This window comes from Prosopis cineraria, unplaced genomic scaffold, assembly GCF_029017545.1.
Source record: "Prosopis cineraria cultivar Desert tree isolate PC_DT_omini unplaced genomic scaffold, ASM2901754v1 PC10, whole genome shotgun sequence".
In the NCBI taxonomy this organism is placed as follows: Eukaryota; Viridiplantae; Streptophyta; class Magnoliopsida; order Fabales; family Fabaceae; genus Prosopis; species Prosopis cineraria.
The window spans coordinates 6018262-6038038 of record NW_026555341.1 but is presented as its reverse complement, the minus strand read 5'-3'; the positions used below and the strand labels follow the sequence as shown (position 1 = coordinate 6038038).

General features: G+C 34.3%; 2 protein-coding genes across 3 annotated transcripts; both read right to left on the bottom strand.

Moving 5' to 3' along the window:
• Window positions 1–1979: 1979 nt before the first annotated feature.
• Window positions 1980–8298, bottom strand: LOC129322343 (uncharacterized). 2 transcript variants are annotated; one of them, XM_054968653.1, is made up of 3 exons: window positions 8143–8211; window positions 5415–5489; window positions 1980–2823 (listed from the first exon to the last, which is right to left on the bottom strand). In XM_054968653.1, the coding sequence occupies exon 3, from the start codon at window positions 2795–2797 to the stop codon at window positions 2258–2260; it is 540 nt and encodes a 179-aa protein (XP_054824628.1). In that variant the 5' UTR covers window positions 2798–2823; window positions 5415–5489; window positions 8143–8211; the 3' UTR covers window positions 1980–2257. The 2 variants fall into 2 exon arrangements, with proteins under 2 accessions (XP_054824628.1, XP_054824627.1); XM_054968652.1 differs by lacking the exon at window positions 5415–5489 and having other exon boundaries at window positions 8143–8298.
• A 7714-nt stretch (window positions 8299–16012) lies between these two features.
• On the bottom strand, window positions 16013–17912 carry LOC129322699 (MYB-like transcription factor ODO1). The gene is made up of 2 exons (XM_054969036.1): window positions 17594–17912; window positions 16013–16947 (listed from the first exon to the last, which is right to left on the bottom strand). Exons 1-2 carry the CDS (start codon window positions 17854–17856, stop codon window positions 16407–16409), a joined length of 804 nt encoding a protein of 267 aa, XP_054825011.1. The 5' UTR covers window positions 17857–17912; the 3' UTR covers window positions 16013–16406.
• Between the last annotated feature and the right edge of the window lie 1865 nt (window positions 17913–19777).

Genomic DNA, 19777 nt, shown 5'->3' with positions numbered 1-19777 from the left:
TATCAGTTGTTGAGGCTTTTAGCTTTTATTCATAATGCGCACATCAATGACAAAAACCCTACGCTATGTCATTACAGCATTTTCAGAAATCACCTTACAATTTTTACAAAGTCTTCTATTCGTGTTCCTTACCAAACAGAAATCAATATACAACCTTAAGGCTGTACTTTTATAAATGATGAGATGCTCATCCCTCTTCTTGAAATAAGTATTGACAATCTTAAAATCATATGCCAAAGAAAAATCAAGCATAGATTGTCCTTTATTGTTTAGCTCCTCAAAACCCAAACTACTATGCACCCTCGCATAATGACTTGTCTCTCTCCTAACATGACCATTAAAGTCTTCTGTAATAAAAATCTTTTCATTATATGGTATACTTTGAATCAACCCCTCCGAGTCTTTTCAAAATAATTCTTTAAGATTGGCTTTTGTCCCAACTTGACGTGCATAAGCACTACTAATGTTAACAGTCTCACGTCCAACAATTATTTTTAAGAAAATAATTCTATCTCTAATTCTGTTAACTTCAAACATATTTTTCTTCTTATCAACAATGATACCAACCCCATTACATGTGCTTACTTTCCAATATTTCAAAATTTAAAACCTTAAATATTCTTAGTTTGCTCACCAAACCATTTAGTTTCCTATAGGCACAAGATATTAATCTTTCTATAAATCATAACTCCTACCACATCCATATATTTACCAATCCAAGTTACAACATTTCAAGTACCAAATCTGATCTTATTCACATGGACTAACTTCTTTAACCGTGCTTATCCAAAATAATGCAATAACCCTTGCTCATTTAACATTACATTTAGGCGCCAATGCAATAGCTTTAATTCACTTATCACTGCACTCAAGCTATGAAACACGTTATTTATGGATAATAATCTAGCATAAGCACAAAAACACCTATTATCTATATCCATGTGAGATTCACTATAATTTTGCATTGACTATTGAGAACCTAACATAACCCTCCTTCCTTGTCCAAGCTTAAGACTGGCTTAAGAAAAGATTATAAAATGGTGAAAAATGTGGCCTCTTTACTTGTAGAGGGGGCAAGATAACAATTATTTTGCACTTGTTGGAAAGGAGCTAGATGTTTATCTTGTTCTTTGTTTTGGACATAAACACAAAGACAAGTAAATAAAGACAAGAACGTCTGACAAGAACGACAGTGATGCAGCTAGTGAAGGATCCAAAAAATCTGTACTTAAAATAAATATTTTTTAAAAAATATCATAAAAGATACTTATTAAATTACATTAAAGATGGAATCTATTAAAATTAAATACTAAAGAATAATGCATAAAACGCAAGAAGTGAAAAATTTTAAGGAGACAAATATTTTTTCCCTTTGATAAGGGGAAATTAATTTTGAGTTACTAACTCTAATATTTTCTTGCCTGCTAATGGCAAGTTGCTTCAACAACAATGCCACCTTCCTTCAAATGTAAGGTCCAGGGTTCGAATCCTGTTTTGGCACTTGGGTGCTGTGTGTTTAAATTGATCATTTCAATAATAATAATATTATTATTACTCTACTATTTTCTTACCTTGCAGGGCAATTACCTCATTCTCTTGCACCAGGGTCTGTCCCTGGATGTACATCATGCAGCCCAGGTTCGGCAAAGGACGACCTAGACAAAGAATCGAGCCATCTGCCAATGTTGATGCCACGTTTTAAGTGACTTCACTGGATACTGCTTGCAGAAAATGTAAGAATCCATAACGGACCTAAAACCCCTGGAACCCTACCAAACACTTGATCTCTTGCTCCCAACCAAATCCTTGGCAATACGATCATTGCTTGTTTCTATCATCAGTTAACACTCCTCAGTCTCAAATCATCACCAAGAACTAATCAAACCCCCGTCATTGCAGCACTACCTAATGGACTTGGAACTAGATCGGACATAAACTAACTGATAAAGACTTCAAAAAACACACAAGAGCTTGATAGATTAACTCTAAATGAAAAACTAGTCAACTCTTGATCATCATCTAAAATTAACAACCATCCAACCAGCGTCCCCCTAAAAGAGACGGGTGCATTAGCAAGATCCGTGCAACTGGACAATGGGTGTCAAGCACGTGCTGGAATTCCAAGCACATCAAGAGAACAGTTTTAGCATTTGCCAGGTAACATAAACAAAAATGGTGATGATGTACTAAAAAAAACAATCAATGAGTATTTCTGTCAGTTTGCGGCTTATTTCCATCAATTTGTGTAATTTTCTCTTCACACATTTCTCAGTTCAACTTGCTGTCTAAACCTGCGCACACAGTCTGCAAAATTTGTAACCAGACTAGCGCATTTCAAGGGATCCTTGACGTGCTCCTTGTAACATGACAAGCAAGCCTGACACTCAGCAGTGCATGGTCTGGGCTTTGGCTTTGGAAGCTTATACTCTTTATCACGGAACTCCTTTGCCTTTTGGGTTACTTTCTGCAAAATGTTCTCCTCCTCCTTCTGCAATCGCTCCACAACTTTCTCACTTTCCTGAAGCACAGATCGTATGGACTCTAACTCCGCATTGGCAGAATGTACAGACTGAGTTGCTGGCAGGAACACAGGAGGCTGCAGTGGCCATGCTGGAGCAGCCTCACTCCTGGGCTTCACAAAATCATCGCCTATTTGTTTTTGGCTTGCAGTTGATTGGGACACTGGAGGCTCTCTTGATGCCTTCCGTTTAGTTCTTTTAGATTTCTTTGACGTATCCGCATCTTGAACAAGCCGATCAACAAGGTTTTTGCTAATCTGAATTGTAAACTCACCCATAATATGGCTACTCCTAAAAGGTGTTCCTGAAAAAAGTCCTTAAAGATATAATGCTGGAAATTGGTACAAATTAAGTAAATAACCACGATACTAACAACTAAATTTCTTCACAAAGCTACTATATAAAGAGGATCAAATCAATAGCAATAAACAATCACATAAGTTCACAGTCCCATGTACAGAGAACATAAAAGAGAAATGCAATTTTCAAGTTCTGATTTCTTCATAGAAAATAGCAAAGCAGATCTGGTACGAGTTGTACCATTTAATAGATAATGTAACTTCAAGGATATTCATCAACAACTATCTCAGTCCATATGACCCCCTATTAATAGACCATAGGGAATTAGAGAGCACAGCACATGATTTAATTATTCTTTTAACTGGCTGATTTCACTAAATAACCTGCACAAACTAACACTATCAGTACAACAACAACAACAACAACAACAACAACAAGCCTTTATCCCACTAGGTGGGGTCGGCTACATGGATTGCAAGACGCCATTGTGCTCTATTACAAACTAACACTATCAGTACGCTTACATTAATTCCCTGCATCATTATCACTGTGTTAGGTAACTTAACCATGACAGGTGAGTCACATTAGGCTGTGTGACTCATCATATCAGGCCCAAGTAGCTTCTCACCAGTCCTCAAGTAATTCTAACAACTTATATAAACCATATGAAGAAACCCAGACTTAAACTACTAAAATGATTACTTCTAGGGATGGCAACAGGGCAGGTTAGGCAAGCTTTGGCCTATTTGACCTGAGCCTCACCTATAGCCTATGTAAGGCTTTTTCCCAAACGTAATCAGAATCTGAAGCCAAATCAGCCACAAACTTTTAAATTCCTAAATGCTTTCTAGGAGCTTTTACTGTATCGGTCTACCACCTCTCAACCTCTGCTATTCCATGTCACTTAAGACCTTTAAGTGGACAAGAGAAATCAACATTCAATTATTAATATAGACAGCACAATAAGAGATTCAACGTTGCATTTTTATTTATTTGATGACTTAGTAAGATGGCAGATACTTTTAAGAGATAAAGTTAAATGAAAAGGGAAGAAGTTAAAAGGGGAGGAGATGGGTTTATGTTGATGTAGCTGTCGATGCCACCATATCAGAATCACATCCAATAATGAACAGTAGATATTGAATTAACATGCCCTATCCCTCAAATTTGTTTTGAAAAAGGAAAATGAGAAAGAAATACTGAATGAAATCCTTCCCCAAAAGTTAGTTTCTGAGGTGAGAAAATCAATCTACTCAAATATTCCATTGAGCATCCCATCCCATTCAATGTAGGACTGAGTATCCCATACTATCAAGTCTCCATCAATTAGTCACCCATGGAAAACTAACATCATAGCAGCTGCATACCACAATACTTAACTCAGCCTCTTGCCTATCAGAACCCTTTGTGGGTAACTCCAAAACTGTCAACAATTTGGCTCTAATATCAATTGATGAATACCTATGTAAGATGAGAAACCCTATCCCAAAAGTTAGTTATTAAGGTAAGAGAGCCAACCTACTTAAATACCCTATTGAAGGTCCTATATTATTCAATATGGGACTTAATACCCCATATTACCAAGTCTCCATTACAATCACAAGAATGGAGAGCTAGTGGAGTGATAGATGAAGACGTAATGAGGTTTGTAGGTGAGGTCCTGATTGAGCAAGATGATAGACGAGGTTGTGGGTAAGGGTGAGTGAGTTACATCATGACTAGTGAGGATGGCTAGATCTGAGTAATTTTATAGACATATGAATAATTTAATAAAATAAATTTAATTATATCACATTATATATATAATAATATATTAATTTAAAAAAAACTACAGCAGCTAAATAGGCCTAGTTATAGGCTTCAGACTAACCCTTTAGTTAAAGGGGCCAGCGCATGGGTTGGGTGATAGGCCTTTGGCCTATTTCTACCCTTGACTACTTCTCCTTCTAGCCACAAATTTAAAAGTTATCACTCGCTCAAAAATAATTAAACCGAAGATTTGAACCATATGTGCACTGACAATCAGATAAAAAGACTAGAATGCGTTCCCCATTTCTCTTGCAAAGATAAAGCCAGAAAATCATTTTAAAAGTGAAATGAAGATATACAAATTTACGAAGATCAAAATAATATGAACAAGGCTAAATTAAGCAAGATTGACAAGTGAGAGGACTTGTTATCATGTATATTGCAAATAAGGCTATCGAAAAGATCTTATATGGCCAAAGGTTGAAGGTATGTGAGTTATGCTATCCATAGTGATATTGCTTCTTGACATTTACCTATTAGATATTTAAAAAAACATGCACTGGAAACATCCCAGTTGGAGTTTGAACAAAGTTTAGCAGTTGACACATAATACCCAAATAACTTGATCTTCGCAAAGGGCTTGGACTTTGGACTTGAAATTTTCTAATAGATATAACCAAAATAAAACAGTTACAGGGTGGAAAGCATTAGGACCTTCACATGCAAACACACATTGCATATGGGAAACCCTTTTTGAGCACAAATCACAATTTCAGGAATCCTTTTTTATCTACAAATATAAAAAGAGAGGCCCTAAATTTTGGGAAACTAAAGTCCGAGACTTACTTCTATGCTTTCAAGGTAACCAACCATCATGTATTATTGACATATTGCACTTGTACATGATTGCCATAGCCTACACTGAAAATTTGTACCAATTTCAGACCCCCAAGAGTAATTGCTATGATAATTAATGCATTACACGTAATTTGGCATTCAGAGTTTAGCAAGTTAAGGAAACAATCTTGCACTACAAGTGAACCAACTGTTAGGAAAAATGTTGCCTGCACATGCTTCGTCAACAAAAAAAGAAACACACACGTTGCTTGGGTGAAAAAGGACGGGCAAAAGGATACGAAGATGAAAGTTAACCATGTTTAGATGACAAAACTATAATCAGATTCACTGACAATTCTCATCCCTCCACTTTTTCTTGCACAAACGAACGCTTAAACAACAACATGCAAAAAAAAAAAATGACTAGTAAGCCTTGTGATATTTAGTAAAATGTTCATTGATTCATTCAGCATTATAATGGTTGAGATAACAGTTTAGCTTCGGTCATGGACAAGCAACATGAAAATATGAACCCAAAACAAAAGAAGATAATAATAATAATAAATTAGTGCTGGAGATGAGGTGGTCAAATAAGTATAGGAATCAAACTGATTCAGTGCCCATATACAATTCTCGCATCCAAAGTTTTAGTTGAATAGTTAGTGTATCTATGATCAAATTGCAGCATCAGGGAGTCATAGAAAGTGCCATATCTGATAAAATGTCAACCAAATTTGTACATTACTCTGAAGGTGAATCATTGCAATTTGGAGCAAAAGAAGAGCATTGTATTGTTGATCTTCTTGTCTCGTTAAAATTAAAAATTTTCCTATTCTTTTTTTCCTCCTTTTGCCAAGAAGAAATGACCATCATTAATCGGGAACCTCAAATAAAAGCCATACAAACCAGAAACCAAACAAACCAGAGAACAAACAAGAAAACAACCAACAGTATAAGATTCTAATAAAAACAAAGAAACATTCCTTGATTCAGCAAAGTCATGATCCAGGAAAAGCACTAACAGGGATGGGGGGATGCAAGCCCAATCCAAAGAGCACCATGCTGTACAAGCAATCCAAGTCACAGCATAGTTCAAACTTCTTGGGATCCACTTAAAGCAACTGGTGCTTAGTGATTGACCAAGATTCAAAACGATATCCTCAATGGTGAAGTGACCCCATACAGGGCTTGGAATTTCAAGACACGCAACCTCTACCAGCGGGAAGCAATTTGAGAGAAGCAAGACGATAGAGTAACCCTTAGGGATACAACATTGGAGACACCAAATAATAGCTTCTGCCTCACAACTAAAAGGTGATTTTGCATCAACATCCACAGCTGCAATGTATAAACAGTCCCCAAACAGTGTCTTACTACAAACCATGCCCAATATTTTTTTTTTTCAAGTGTACCAACATAAGCACCATCATAGAAAGCTCAAACATCCAGATCACAGTTTCCAGTAGCAATCTGTTCCATGGATGGAAAAGCATTAGCAGCCTCCAGAGCCGTACTATCCACACTTTGTGCATTTAGACCAGTACTACACCAATTATTAGCTGCCCAAAAAATATATAGAAACAACATAGCCAGCTGAACAATACCACCAGGCTTACTACATTGTTGTTCAAAAGTGAAAGTGCGCCACGCCTTCCATGGTTACCATAGAGTGAAAACAATCATGGCCTTAATTAACTCAAGAATATCATTGCTTCTAATCCTATTAAATTCATACATCCATCTGATCCCAGTACAGCTCCAAATTCTAGGATCAATAACAAAAGGCAGCACACTAAAATCTCCAACAGATAGCAATACCTTAGCCAAAATCTCTACTAAATCCAACAAAACAATTCAAAAATAGGAGGCAACGCCACCAAAACACACTCGACATAATCCAAACAATTAAATCATATTGAACCCGTAAAACCTAGATTGGCAACATTTATACCACATGAGACAGAGGAACCTGAAGGAGCTGCATCACATTATGAACAGGATCATTAATCGCCGCATTCTCATACCTGGACGGCACCTCCGCAAAATTTGAACCAGATACCTACCATTCCGAAATCGTTCTCAGATCCAGATTGCATCATCGTCCATTCTTCTATCTTCATTTTGCGGGAATCAGATAGGGACAAGAGTTGCTTATCCTTCAATTTTTCACCCGTTACCCAAAAATCTACTCTCGGTTCAAGATACAGCCGCTCCATCGCCATCCTCTTCATCACTATCGTCGCCGGAGATAAGAACTTTGTCCGCATCCCAAATAAAATCGCACACGCCTGAACACACACAGCCCACTCAAACACTTCACCCAGTGGGGGTGAAGATTATATATGAACGCTCTGCCACCACCAGAGATGGTGGCGGAGAACACGCAAACGCGCGCACTCACCGACGACCAACGAGAAGAGTCCACGACCACGACTCTACTCTCCTCACAGAGAGAAAAAGCTCCTACCTAGAGGAGAGGACCCCAAAAAAAAAAATCCCTATTCAAGCGAACAAAATTTTGTTGCAATCGAAATAACTCGAGCCGTGTGATTTAATAAATAAATTGGGTAAGAGACAAGGTTTAAAATTCATAAAGAATCCAACATATCGTAATGAACATCTCCGTAGAGCGTCAATAACGGACGCAGTTCAGCTTCGCAAATTATCGCAGTAAACGACTACATTTCCAGGAAAAAAGAATCGAATAATGTCATGCAAGAATCGTGATTCAAAATACCTGATTATGGATCAACAAGATGGGGATGTACTCAGCGACATGTGGAGATAGCGAACTGATCTGAGGCGGCTAGTGCAGCAAAAAGAGAAGTAATTAGGCCCCCTGCCACAGCTAGAAGAACCCGCGAAAGTTTCCAGGCTCTAGCGGAGCTTCGTACCAGGAAACGCGATGTTCCCCCAAAACGCGTCGTTTCATACTTACTCATTGGTCTGGGCCAATGGCCTCCTCAACTCAGGAGACCGTGTAACAGATAAGCCCAAGTACAGGTCCAATAAAAATCCAAACTTTTGATGTGTTGAACAATTCGAATTTCTTTTGCCAAAAAAAAAATTCGAAATCACGTGGAACATATTGATTTCTTTTGCTTTTCAGAGTAGCCCCATTCCAAAATAAATAATTGAAGGCAACAGTGAGGCCATTTTTTAAATGTAGTATTTATGCACATGATTAATTTAGTTGTATACAAAAATGTCAAGTGGGAGCATCAGCAAGGCAATAGGGGTGATGATTAAACGCAAAAATATGGAGACCCGTTACATCATCGTTAGATGTTACGTGCACATCAACAATAATTAAAAAAAAAAAAAAAGAGGTTGGGAACTTTTTATTACTCCTGCGTATAAAACTGATTCGTTGTATTGCTCGGTAAAGGACTCGGTTTCCGTACTCATCACCGATGCTCAGCACCAAAACACTGTCCTGTAGAGTTGAAAAAATGAACCGAATCTGTCGGGCTAGCCCGTTTAAACCTGTATAAAAATAGGATCGAGCTTGTAAATAGGACTAATAAATAATAAATCGTGCTTAAACGGGCCTGTAAGGCTAAGGGCCAACCCGTTTAAGCCCACATGTGTATTTTTTTTAATTAATTCTCATAATTTTTACTCTTTTTGCATTTGAAAAAAAAAATTAAACTAAATGTTACTTCACATCACATGTTAGCCCATATTTATTGAGGATGGAAGGTAAAAAAGAAGAAGAAAAAATAGCAATGAAGAATCACTGATCAAAAATTATATCAGTCAAAGATCACTTATTGTCAAAATTTGAGTAGATACTTGTGAATTCGAGTTAGCCTTTATCAATAAGTATTCATTTAGATTTTAATAACAACTCATTTTAAATTAACAATAGTTCATTATAGTTTGTTTTTCATTCAGGTTTTAACAATAATTGATTCTTAATTGATATAAATTTCATACAGAAATCTTTGACTGCTATTTTCTAAAAAAAATACAACCTTAAACCCCTAATTCATGTAAATCCATGATAATGATTTATTCAATTCAACATTTACTCTTCTAATTTTGATTGGGTGTTTGTCGACTTAACCGATCTATTACTTATTACATTGTTATTATTTTATTTGTGTTTTTAGGTCATTTATATTTTATTTAGTTAGTTTTTTTATACATTTCTTAATTGAGTATTATATTAGAATGAAATAATTTTTATTTGATTAAAAAATTTAAAAAAAATTAAAATAGTTAAAAGGGCCTAAAGCCCGCAGGGCCGGCCCTGAGACCGTCATATCAAGGGCCGGGCTTCAAAAATTAGGGTCCTAAAAGAAACTTGGGCTTAAAAGGGCTGGCCCTTTTAGGCCCGAGCCCTTCAAGGGCCGGCCCTTTTTGCTAGCTTTACTGCCTTGTTTGCCAGTGTTTTTTTTTCTTTTACTTTTTTTAAATCACAAATTTATTATAATCATAAATAATATTATAAAATTATTATTTTAATATTTAATAAACTAATAAATATTAAAATATTAAAATTAAACCTAAATAGTTTAAATAAAAATTTTGGTCTGAATATTAAAAACTGTACTAAAAAATAAAAAATGATTTGAATAATTTAAAATAGGAGTTAAATCTAACAAAATGATCTAGTTTCATAAACTGTAATAAATCAATGTTTGAATTCCTATTAAGAGAAGTACCTATATTTAATACTTGACTATGCCTTGAATAATATTATCTCTCATGGATAAACAACTGTACAAAATTAATAAAATAAAAAAATATTTTTATTTTTAATTTTAATATTTTCAATACAGTTCTGAACCATTCAAACTAAAATTTATATATGAATTATTTAAGTTAAATTTTAATAAATTAATCTATTCATATTTAATTTTAACATCTTAATATTTATTTATTTATTAAATATTAAAATAATAATTTTATAGTATTTATTTATTATTATAATAAATTTGTAGTTTAAAAAAGTAAAAAAAAAAAACACTGCCACATGGCAGTGTTTTAGTGCTGAACACCATGGTGCTCATTTTAAGACGAGCCAAATGCAGAGCAGTGTCATTTCATACATCAGCCAAAATTGTTCAATAAATATACATTGTACCCAAAATGAAATGCAGGAAAATATGATAAGCAGCTTTGGAATCAATGTTTTTATTTTACCAGGCCAAATCAGGCGATCGCCGGGACCGTTGCAGAATCTTACAGACACAACTTCACAATGGATGCGAGGATGGCTTGAGTGCAAAATCATCAATAAACAACCCAAAGTATTAGAATTATGCAATAGATACAATGAAAAATACAAACTGTTATTTCAGTGCGTCACACTAGATTTTAATCTTTCATGTTAAACTACATCAATTTAACATCTCCCATTTTTTAATTTCACAATTAAAAGAAAAAAATAGGGAAAATTATATACAAGAATTACTCAAAAAACTTCTTTGAGGATAACAATCAATAAGAAATGAATTATTATTAGAATAAGAAAATGGACTTAGTTTTTCTTAAATAAAATTTATTATTAGCTCTTATTTGCGAATGATTTTTTTTGAGTGATCTTTGAAAGTGATTTTCTTAACAAAAAAAAGTAATATGGCTTTTCTCTTATGCGTACATGTTTTTCAATTTAATTCGATAAAGAACATCATTAATAGCATAAATTTTTCCTTTGCAAGATAAATTTATATTTATGCATTTGTGAGGAACTAAATTTTAAAAACAATTTCAAGAGAGGTTAAATCAACTCTATGAAAAAGTTGATTTAACACGAACATCCAATAGAAATTTAAATTAATAAATACATGACTGGGAGCGGATGAAAACGTGTCAAAAATCAAAGTGAGGGGCACCCCGATAATATTATATATTATAAATCATTTTATTTTTGTACCTCCCCATTTAAATCATTTTTTACAACTTAATGGTAACAGCATAGATGATATCATATATCACACTTGATTTAAAAACAATATTATATAAATTTAATTTCAAAATGAAAAAAAAAAATTGAACCGGGTAAATCATATTTCGACGTGCAGGTGAAAAATTCGTTCGGATGAATCAAATCCAATTTCCAATTGAAGGTGTTGCCGCTTGTTTAACATTGTACCCTTCGTTTTCAAAAGTCTTATAAAAACTTGTGCTTTAAGTAAACAAATGAAAAATACACGCTGAGACAAGCCCGTAATCATGATTATGCAATTTAACAGGGAGCTAAGTAGTGGCCCTAGACGACACCTGTCAATGAAAATAAAACCTTTTTATTTTTATTTCATAAATTATTTTGAGGCCAGTAATGAATGGCTTGGAGGAGACGATAAGCACTGAACAAATGTATTTTACAACAACTTCTGCCTCTGCCCTCTGGGAATGCGTTTTCTCAAATCAAATGTCTCGTCGGAAAACGGGGGTCTAATCAACTTGACGAATTGATTTAGAAAAATCCTCAAATTTTCATGCGTTCGGTTTCGCCACATTTGCAAATTGCAATAGAGTGAGCATTGTCATGGAATGAGATGTTTTTTATGCAGAAAGCCACGTCTAAATCTTCCTGGTCATACCGACAAATATGCCTCGTAGAAATCATGTATGGACCACGATACTGATTGCAGTATTATGTACCTCGTCCAAATCTATAAATTCTACGAGTTTCAACCAAATTAATTACACTGCTACGAGGTTGCTGACGCACACTTCAAGCTTATGGTGTGTCAGAGAGAACAGGATGTACATTCCGCCTTTAAGAAGTTAGTGTTGAGTATATGATCCTAAAAACTGCGAGGATGGTTAGGATTCTAGTTGAATAATTGCTTCCAAAAATATAATATACTCCTTTCATTTTAAATTATAAAATATTTTTAAATAAAATTTTATATATTAATATATTTTATTAAATATATTTAACAATTTTATTTTTAAAAAATAAAAATATAAATTTTTAAAAATATTTATCATTCAATATATTGAAAAAATAAGAGACAGAAATTAATTATAGAAATAGAATGGTGATATTAAAATTAGTACATTCAATGAAATCATAATTCACCCAAAGTATCTTATATTTTAAAATGAAGTAAATTATTTTAAAAGTATTTTATAATTTAAAATGGATAAAGTACTTTAGATTTATTAACTTAACGGTTAAGATGATTAATTAACCTGCAAAATTACCCCAAAAAAATCAGGTTTCATTGCACTTGGCTTTGTACGCCTTTGCATGGTTGAGGTTAAATGTTTTTTTTTTGGCCAAAAAGATTAATGTCTTGTTTAAATTATTAAATATATAAAAAATTGAAAATGATATAACAATATGATTTGTTTGCCTCTCTTTTAGTAAAACCATCACCTGATATCCATATCCAAAGTCACATTGTACCTTAATTTATTTACTTATGTATATCTCTTCACTCATGTACTTTATTTTGACTTCCTTATAATTATATTATGCTTATTTATTCACTTCAAGTCTCTATCTTCAAGAGAAAATCCTTCTCAAATATCACATAAACAATTTAAATATAAAAAAATTATAAAATTACTTTGAAGTCATTGACAACTTTAATACAGATTAAGAGCTTCAATAAATGACATGAAATTTTAGAGTGATTTTATAATTTCATATATTTTTTGTATTTAGGTTGTCTGTGTGGGATTAGAGAATATATTTTTTTATCTTCAATTTATTTTCACATTCTACCGTTTTTTCCCATTCTTTAATTCTTAAAGTTGTAGATATTCTTGTCCCAAATTTTTCAGGTTTTTGTTAAAAAATTTTAGTTTGTGCAAGGAATAACATCAGTTTTAGGTAATATTTTGAAACGCAATTCGCTTATTTTTATCTAAGTTAACTTCTTAACTGATCCTCGTTGCCATTGTAGGTTCTTGATTAATCTGACTAGAATGACTCTCTCTTAGGGTCTTAGTCTCTTGTTTCTACTAATTAATGATAATAACGTACATTCCAATCCAGTCATTTTTACAGTTGCCAAAAAATAAATAAAAGAAGTTGTATTGAGACAATTCATTGAAATGTGGAGGCAGGTAGACCATTTTTTGTTTTTTGTTTTGTTTTACCACAGCGTCCACATTGACTGTTCAAGCAGTCCCTCCCTCCCCATCTATAAAATATTTGAAGGTATTCATTATTTTAAAATATAAAATACTTTAATAAAATAAATTTTTATTAATTATACACATTTTCTCTTTATTATTTTTTCATGCTCTTTTTAATGTCTTTATAAATAAAGTTAGGGAGAATGATAGAGAGGTCCCAAAAAAATTAATTAATTTAAGTTATGTTTCAAATGTCAAATTTTAAGAATTTATAATTCAATTTATCAATTTTGTAACTCCATTACGATGAATTTGCAATATATTTCAAATTTTAACAGGAAAAATAATTTTTTTATTCTTCAAACATGTTAAAAATTAAAAAATAAATTATAAATTTTTCACAATACAATTACAAAATTAAGAGATTAAGTTGTAAATTTTTGAAGTTTGACGTTGGGGATCTAACTTGAATTAATTGATTCTTTTGGGTCCTTTTTGTCATTCTCTCCATAATTATATTAAACAAAGAATATTTTTAAAAAAAATTATATTCATACATTTAAAAAATAATATTATAAAATATATTTAATAAATTTTATTTTTTGTATGCATAATTTTATTAAAAAATATCTTATAAATTAAAAGGAAATAAGTAAATCGTTACAGGCGGCATTCACTTCGTGAAAAACTTTTACCGAGAGTTCTGCTTTCTGATGGTGTTAAATGGATCTGATTGGCCAGCATTAGCCTGAGTTGGAAGTAGTGATCACATGTCACACTTTTCATCTTCGGCCTGACACTGAGTGAGAGTGAACTGATTTCGCTGTGCTTGTCAAAGAATAGGTTTATTTGACATTCTATTGCACTTGCCTGAACAATTAATGTTTGGTTCTCTCAAGATTAAAGACAATATTAGAAGGTAGTAGAGTGATTGCTTGAAAATCGAGGAGATGATAGTAAATTAGAAGACAATACCCGAAAGCTCTGCGACATTCTTAGCACATTCCATTACAGGTGGAAGAATAAGATAACAAGTGGGGGTGTTGGGTTGTGGGGTATGTGGTGTCTAATCGCTGATTCGTTGTTGTTTTTACTTTTTAGAATGTTATCATTAGTGCCACTAAGTTGTAATTACTTGGGCTAATGTGAGCATTGCATATCAAACCCCAGAGATACGCCATAATTTAAAAGAACTTGTTAAAAGTCTAACCTTTTTCTTTAAAAAAATTAAAAAACAAGCGGAGACACTCTTCTTCAAATGTACTTTTTCTTTTAAAGTTTCTCTAATTATTTTTTTAAGTGGCTACAAAACAAATATAATTTATTAATTATAGAAAATTCTATCTCTATTGAGTTTTCATTTCACCAAAAGACATCGAATTATCGCCCAACACTTTGTCATGCCCATTTTTTAATTATGCACATCACTAAAATCTTTTGCAACAATATGTTTGCTAGTTCATTATTTTCATAATACTTATCCTGATGTACCGAGATGTTTTATTGTTTGAAAAATAGAGATAACTAGAGTCTGTATGCTAAATTACAAACTCAAATAGCTCATTTCTGAAGTGTTTTTATGGCCTAAAGCTCATTTAATTAATTTTAATTATACTTTTTTTTACGTCTATTTGATATCTGATATGTTTTTTTTCCTTTGCTTACAAAGTCTGAACACTAAAGTTAATAAAAAAGAATCGACTATCATCAACTCAGCCACTCTTCCTTGATTAAATAATGTTATGCTTGGTTGCTTACCTTTTGGTTATAAATACATGTATAACATATAGACTAGCCATTTTTTTTTTAATATCTTGCTTTGTCTTGGCAAATACACTGAGCACAAAAAGGGGCAGAAAGAATCTCGCCACCATGCCCGGCAATATATTATATATTATGATCACGCTTCATCATTAGTGGCTAGATAAATTTGAATGAATGAGATAAGGTGACCATGTATATGCTTTTGTTTTTCTCTTACACACCGTCCTTAGGTACCTAAACTTACAGTGAAGCGGATAAGACCATATTCTAAGCTTTTGGATCCTGCATATCTGACTATCTATAGTTATTTCAGTTTCCTAACATCTTCAAAGGAGATGACTCGTCATAGATTGTCCAGAAACTTCGCTTCTACAGAGTCGCTGGCTTCCAACTCTGGAGAAGACATGATTTGATTAATCTTCTTCCCATGGAAGGAAACGGCTTTGATTAGGTGTTAGCACAATAATTGTCTTCATCAGTAAAACCGTGATAACTGTGCTGCATAATTTCAGAAAGGAAGATGATGATAAAAGTAGAACGAACAAAAAGTGTGGGGTTGCCGAGTGGGGGACAGAGAGAGAAAATAGAGCTGGTGTGCATTTATATAATGAAAGAAAATAAAGCACTATTTCGATTCATCAACTTGTCTAAAAGTTATTCAGCTGCCACCAGAGTATGCGCCCCACCTGAAGAGTCACACAGTACTCTGCGTTCATGTTAAACGTCTTTGTCTCTCTTCTGTGTTTCTATTTTATCTCTGAGGCACATGAACAAAAACACGGAATACCACAGCAGAATTTATAACCACAACAAAATAACATTTTAACCATTATTTTCAAAGTAAACATCTATGTACAAAAGGTTAAGTAATCACGAAAACCAGTAGCACTTTGACATTTCCATTCCCGTATCCCTACCATGCACATAAGATTACAACATTTATGAGAAAACAAGTATCGTGGGATTTTATGATTTGGTTTTGGTATCAGCTCTGTTTATTTGGATGGTGAGGAACCTCTTAAGAGGAAAGGTCCACCTTCCACCTTCCAAGAATATTGTTTAACATGCTAGCTTGATAAAATTCAATACCAAGAGCCTGACTTTCAGCCCATGGTATTATGTAACTTGTACAGATTTGATATAATACTCTGCTTTTATAGGGACAACTCTGATCACAGGGAGTACTGCTTGCTAATGATCCTTTCCCTCGATTCCTAAAGTTTGCAGTGCATTTGACTCAATCTCATTAAAACAATTAAAACCAAAATCATGAATACCAAAGTCCTGACAGTCCAAAAACCAAGCACAGTTGTCCTCCCAAAATGGCATGGCCATGTCATCATTAGTAATGTTCTGCACTTTAGGTTCACTGTCCCATAATGCATCCACCAGGGGTGTTTCATCCTGCCACAAGCTGTTCATTAGAGAATCATCGCTGCATATACTATCTAGTAGAAGGGACTCGTCGCCTGAAGAGTTTTCAACTGGGGATGTGCTCGAATTCTCCTCGGAATTGGGAACCGTTTCACTTTCCTTAAGCTGGTGATTATTTGAAGATTGTGGAATATCCTGAGGGGAAGATGTTTCCTGGGAGGCAGCCTGTTTATTAAGAGGTTCATGAGTAACAGGATCGATACCCATCTTAAGCAGCTTTTTCTTGATGTGGGTGTTCCAGTGATTCTTAATCTCATTGTCTGTCCTTCCAGGTAATCTGGCAGCAATTTTGGACCACCTAGACACAGAGCGGGCACAGCAATCAATCAATCAGGTTAAGCTTGATGCAAGGGTCTTTCTTGGCAGCAAAGATTTGTAATAACTTCAAGGTTGCTTTAAGACAGATCTCACTTGCTACCAATTTTGTACTGAATGACAATGGACCGAGTTTTCACCAACCATGAATACCAGCTCCTTTTTAATAATTTGCTTGCATTGTGCAAGAAAACACTAATGATGTATACAGCTATATCATATTCTTTAAGCAATTATAATAATTTTGAAAATCCATTTTTATATATATACATATATATATTCCTGTTATCAGCTTCTCTAATTAAAATAGTTAAATATCATTGTCACCCAAAAAAAAAAAGCTAAATATATGACAAGATTGAATCCTTAACAGAATTTTGATGCATGTCATATGTGTGTTAAATAACCTGTACTGATCCATACTGATACAAGTCTTGAGTATTTTCTGGTTTTATACCTGTTAGAATTATGAAAAATATACCACTCGGAGAACATGCCATGCAAGTATGAACTTTTTATAATAGGTCTCAAAGTACATGAATTGAATTTTGCTTCTGGAATGAAGTTGCCAAGAGGAGCAATGTACAAGGACTCGAGGAGAGAGGAAGAATGAAAAAGATGAAAAGAACCTGTTGCCAAGACGGGCATGGAGATCGATAACGAGCTGCTCTTCAGCTTCAGTGAGAAGTCCTCGCTTCAAGTCAGGACGGAGATAATTAGTCCAGCGAAGGCGGCAACTCTTACCACAACGCCGGAGGCCGGCGAGCTTGGGGACGGCTCGCCAACAGCACTGGCCATTGGTGAGAATGAAGTTGATGAGCTTCTTGTCTTCCTCTGCAGTCCATGGTCCTTTCTTGACGCCCAGTTTGTCACAGCAAGGTTGCCTCCCCATCACCACTGACTTAAACTAATGCAAAACAAGTCTCAACCAACACTATCTTGTAATGACCCAAAAGCCCCACACCCTTTCCTTTATATAAGCCCCTCTCCTTTTCCTTCCCTCATTATTTTTTCCTTTAAAAAATTGCTCTCTCCATCAAAACTCTCATTGGAGGACACAGAAACAAGACGCACAGGCTTGGGGCCCACCATTGGGTTGTGAAAGCTATGTGAGAGCTAATGTGAGGGGTTCCCCAGCTTACAGCTGCACAACATGAAAGATGGCTGGTCCAAAGACATGGCTACATGTAATTAAGCACCCATTAAAAGTGAAAAAAAAAAAAATATATATATATATATATATCAAATAAACATGAAAAATCTTTTTCCTATTTTCCTTCACAAAACCCACTGCCCTCATTGCACTCTTACTCAACCCTTTCGTCATCACCACGTTTACGTGTCCCTGTCAACAGTAGATTATGCTCGTGTGTGGGCGATGACAAGTAAATATTGATGTGGATGACAAGGATTAACCGTTGGATTTGTTTGAAAGAAACTGTTTTAACACTGCCTGGCAGGGCACGTTTCGTGTTCAAGACTAGGAACCTATTTGACTGAGGAATTGAAGGCCCTTAGTTTAGAGTTTGAACTTTGAAATGAGACTCATCTTCTGGTTCACAGAACGCCGGTTCTGGTTAACAACCCTGATGTCAAAGTTAATTAATGGACAACGAATAAACATCTCGAGTTTCCCAAGCTTTACCCCTTTTCTACTCCTTCCTTACGAATCATAATGATGCCAACACGACCGGATCAAAATATACCGAGACAAAATTTTAAGCAAGACAATATGGGTTTAAACTTGGATTTGATCTCATCCTCTCATCACGAGTCATCATTTCTCTCTGTTTCACACAGAGCTTGGCATTTTTCTTTATTGAAGCACCCAGCAATGTACGTTACCCCATCAATAATCAAACTTTATGCGGATATAGTTTTGTATTTCAGGTGATGATAGTTGAAACCAGCAGGGAAGAAAAGGTCAAAAGGTAATCTCATGAAATTGGCCCTTGGATTTTCTGGATAAGTGTGCCGTGCATACATTATGAAGGATTAGAAGCCTATAGGGTGAAGAATGATTAGGTGAATTTCTTCAATGGATCATTTAAAACTAAAACACTTTAAACAATACGGTTAAAGAGGAAGATTGGAGGCTCATGTAGGACCCAAGTGAATGTCCCATTGCCCCCCTCCTTACGGCTGAATAATTTCACTCCCATCTACGTATGAAATAACAAGATAATGTACCGCCCATTACACTATTTGATTGTTCTTACAGTACTCTATTTTTTAACATATAAGTCTTTTAAATTATCTTCACACTGATTAACAAATGCAACTAATACATATAAAGATATTTAGAAAAAATACAATTATCTATCTTTATTGTTTCATTGGGTTTTGCTTTTAATTTTTATAATTTTTTTTAAATATTTTTAGTTCTTATAATTTCAATAAGGGTAAAGCAGTAAATTTGGCCATAAACTATTTTTCGAGTAGCGACTGATAGCCTAAACTATCAAATGGTGCAAAATAAATCATAAACTTTTAAAAATTGAACATCCAATAGCTCGCCGTTAATTTCAACTGACGGACATTATATAGGGCCCATAATTACATATGGCACGATAAGAGCACAACATGTCAGCATGATAAAGGTGCAAATTTAGTCACAAACTATTTTTCAATGAGCATTGGATAGCCTATACTATAAAAAAAGGACTATCCAACACCTTCCCTTCAATTTTGACTAAATACCATTTATTTTTATACTTATGAGACCTATAAAACATTAATCTCTCTAATCTTTTTGTCTTCATTCTCAATTTCAACTCGAGAATAAGAGGTTCAAAGAGTTCATACCTGTGAAG

What these genes read in the sequence shown, in the direction of transcription:
- LOC129322343 (XM_054968652.1), bottom strand. Translation starts at nt 2,797, where the DNA reads ATGGGTGAGTTTACAATTCAGATTAGCAAAAACCTTGTTGATCGGCTT.
- LOC129322699 (XM_054969036.1), bottom strand. Translation starts at nt 17,856, where the DNA reads ATGGGGAGGCAACCTTGCTGTGACAAACTGGGCGTCAAGAAAGGACCA. An exon ending in CATGCCCGTCTTGGCAACAG is followed by an intron (nt 16,948 to 17,593) that starts GTTCTTTTCATC and finishes CTCTGTGTCTAG; the next exon opens with GTGGTCCAAAATTGCTGCCA.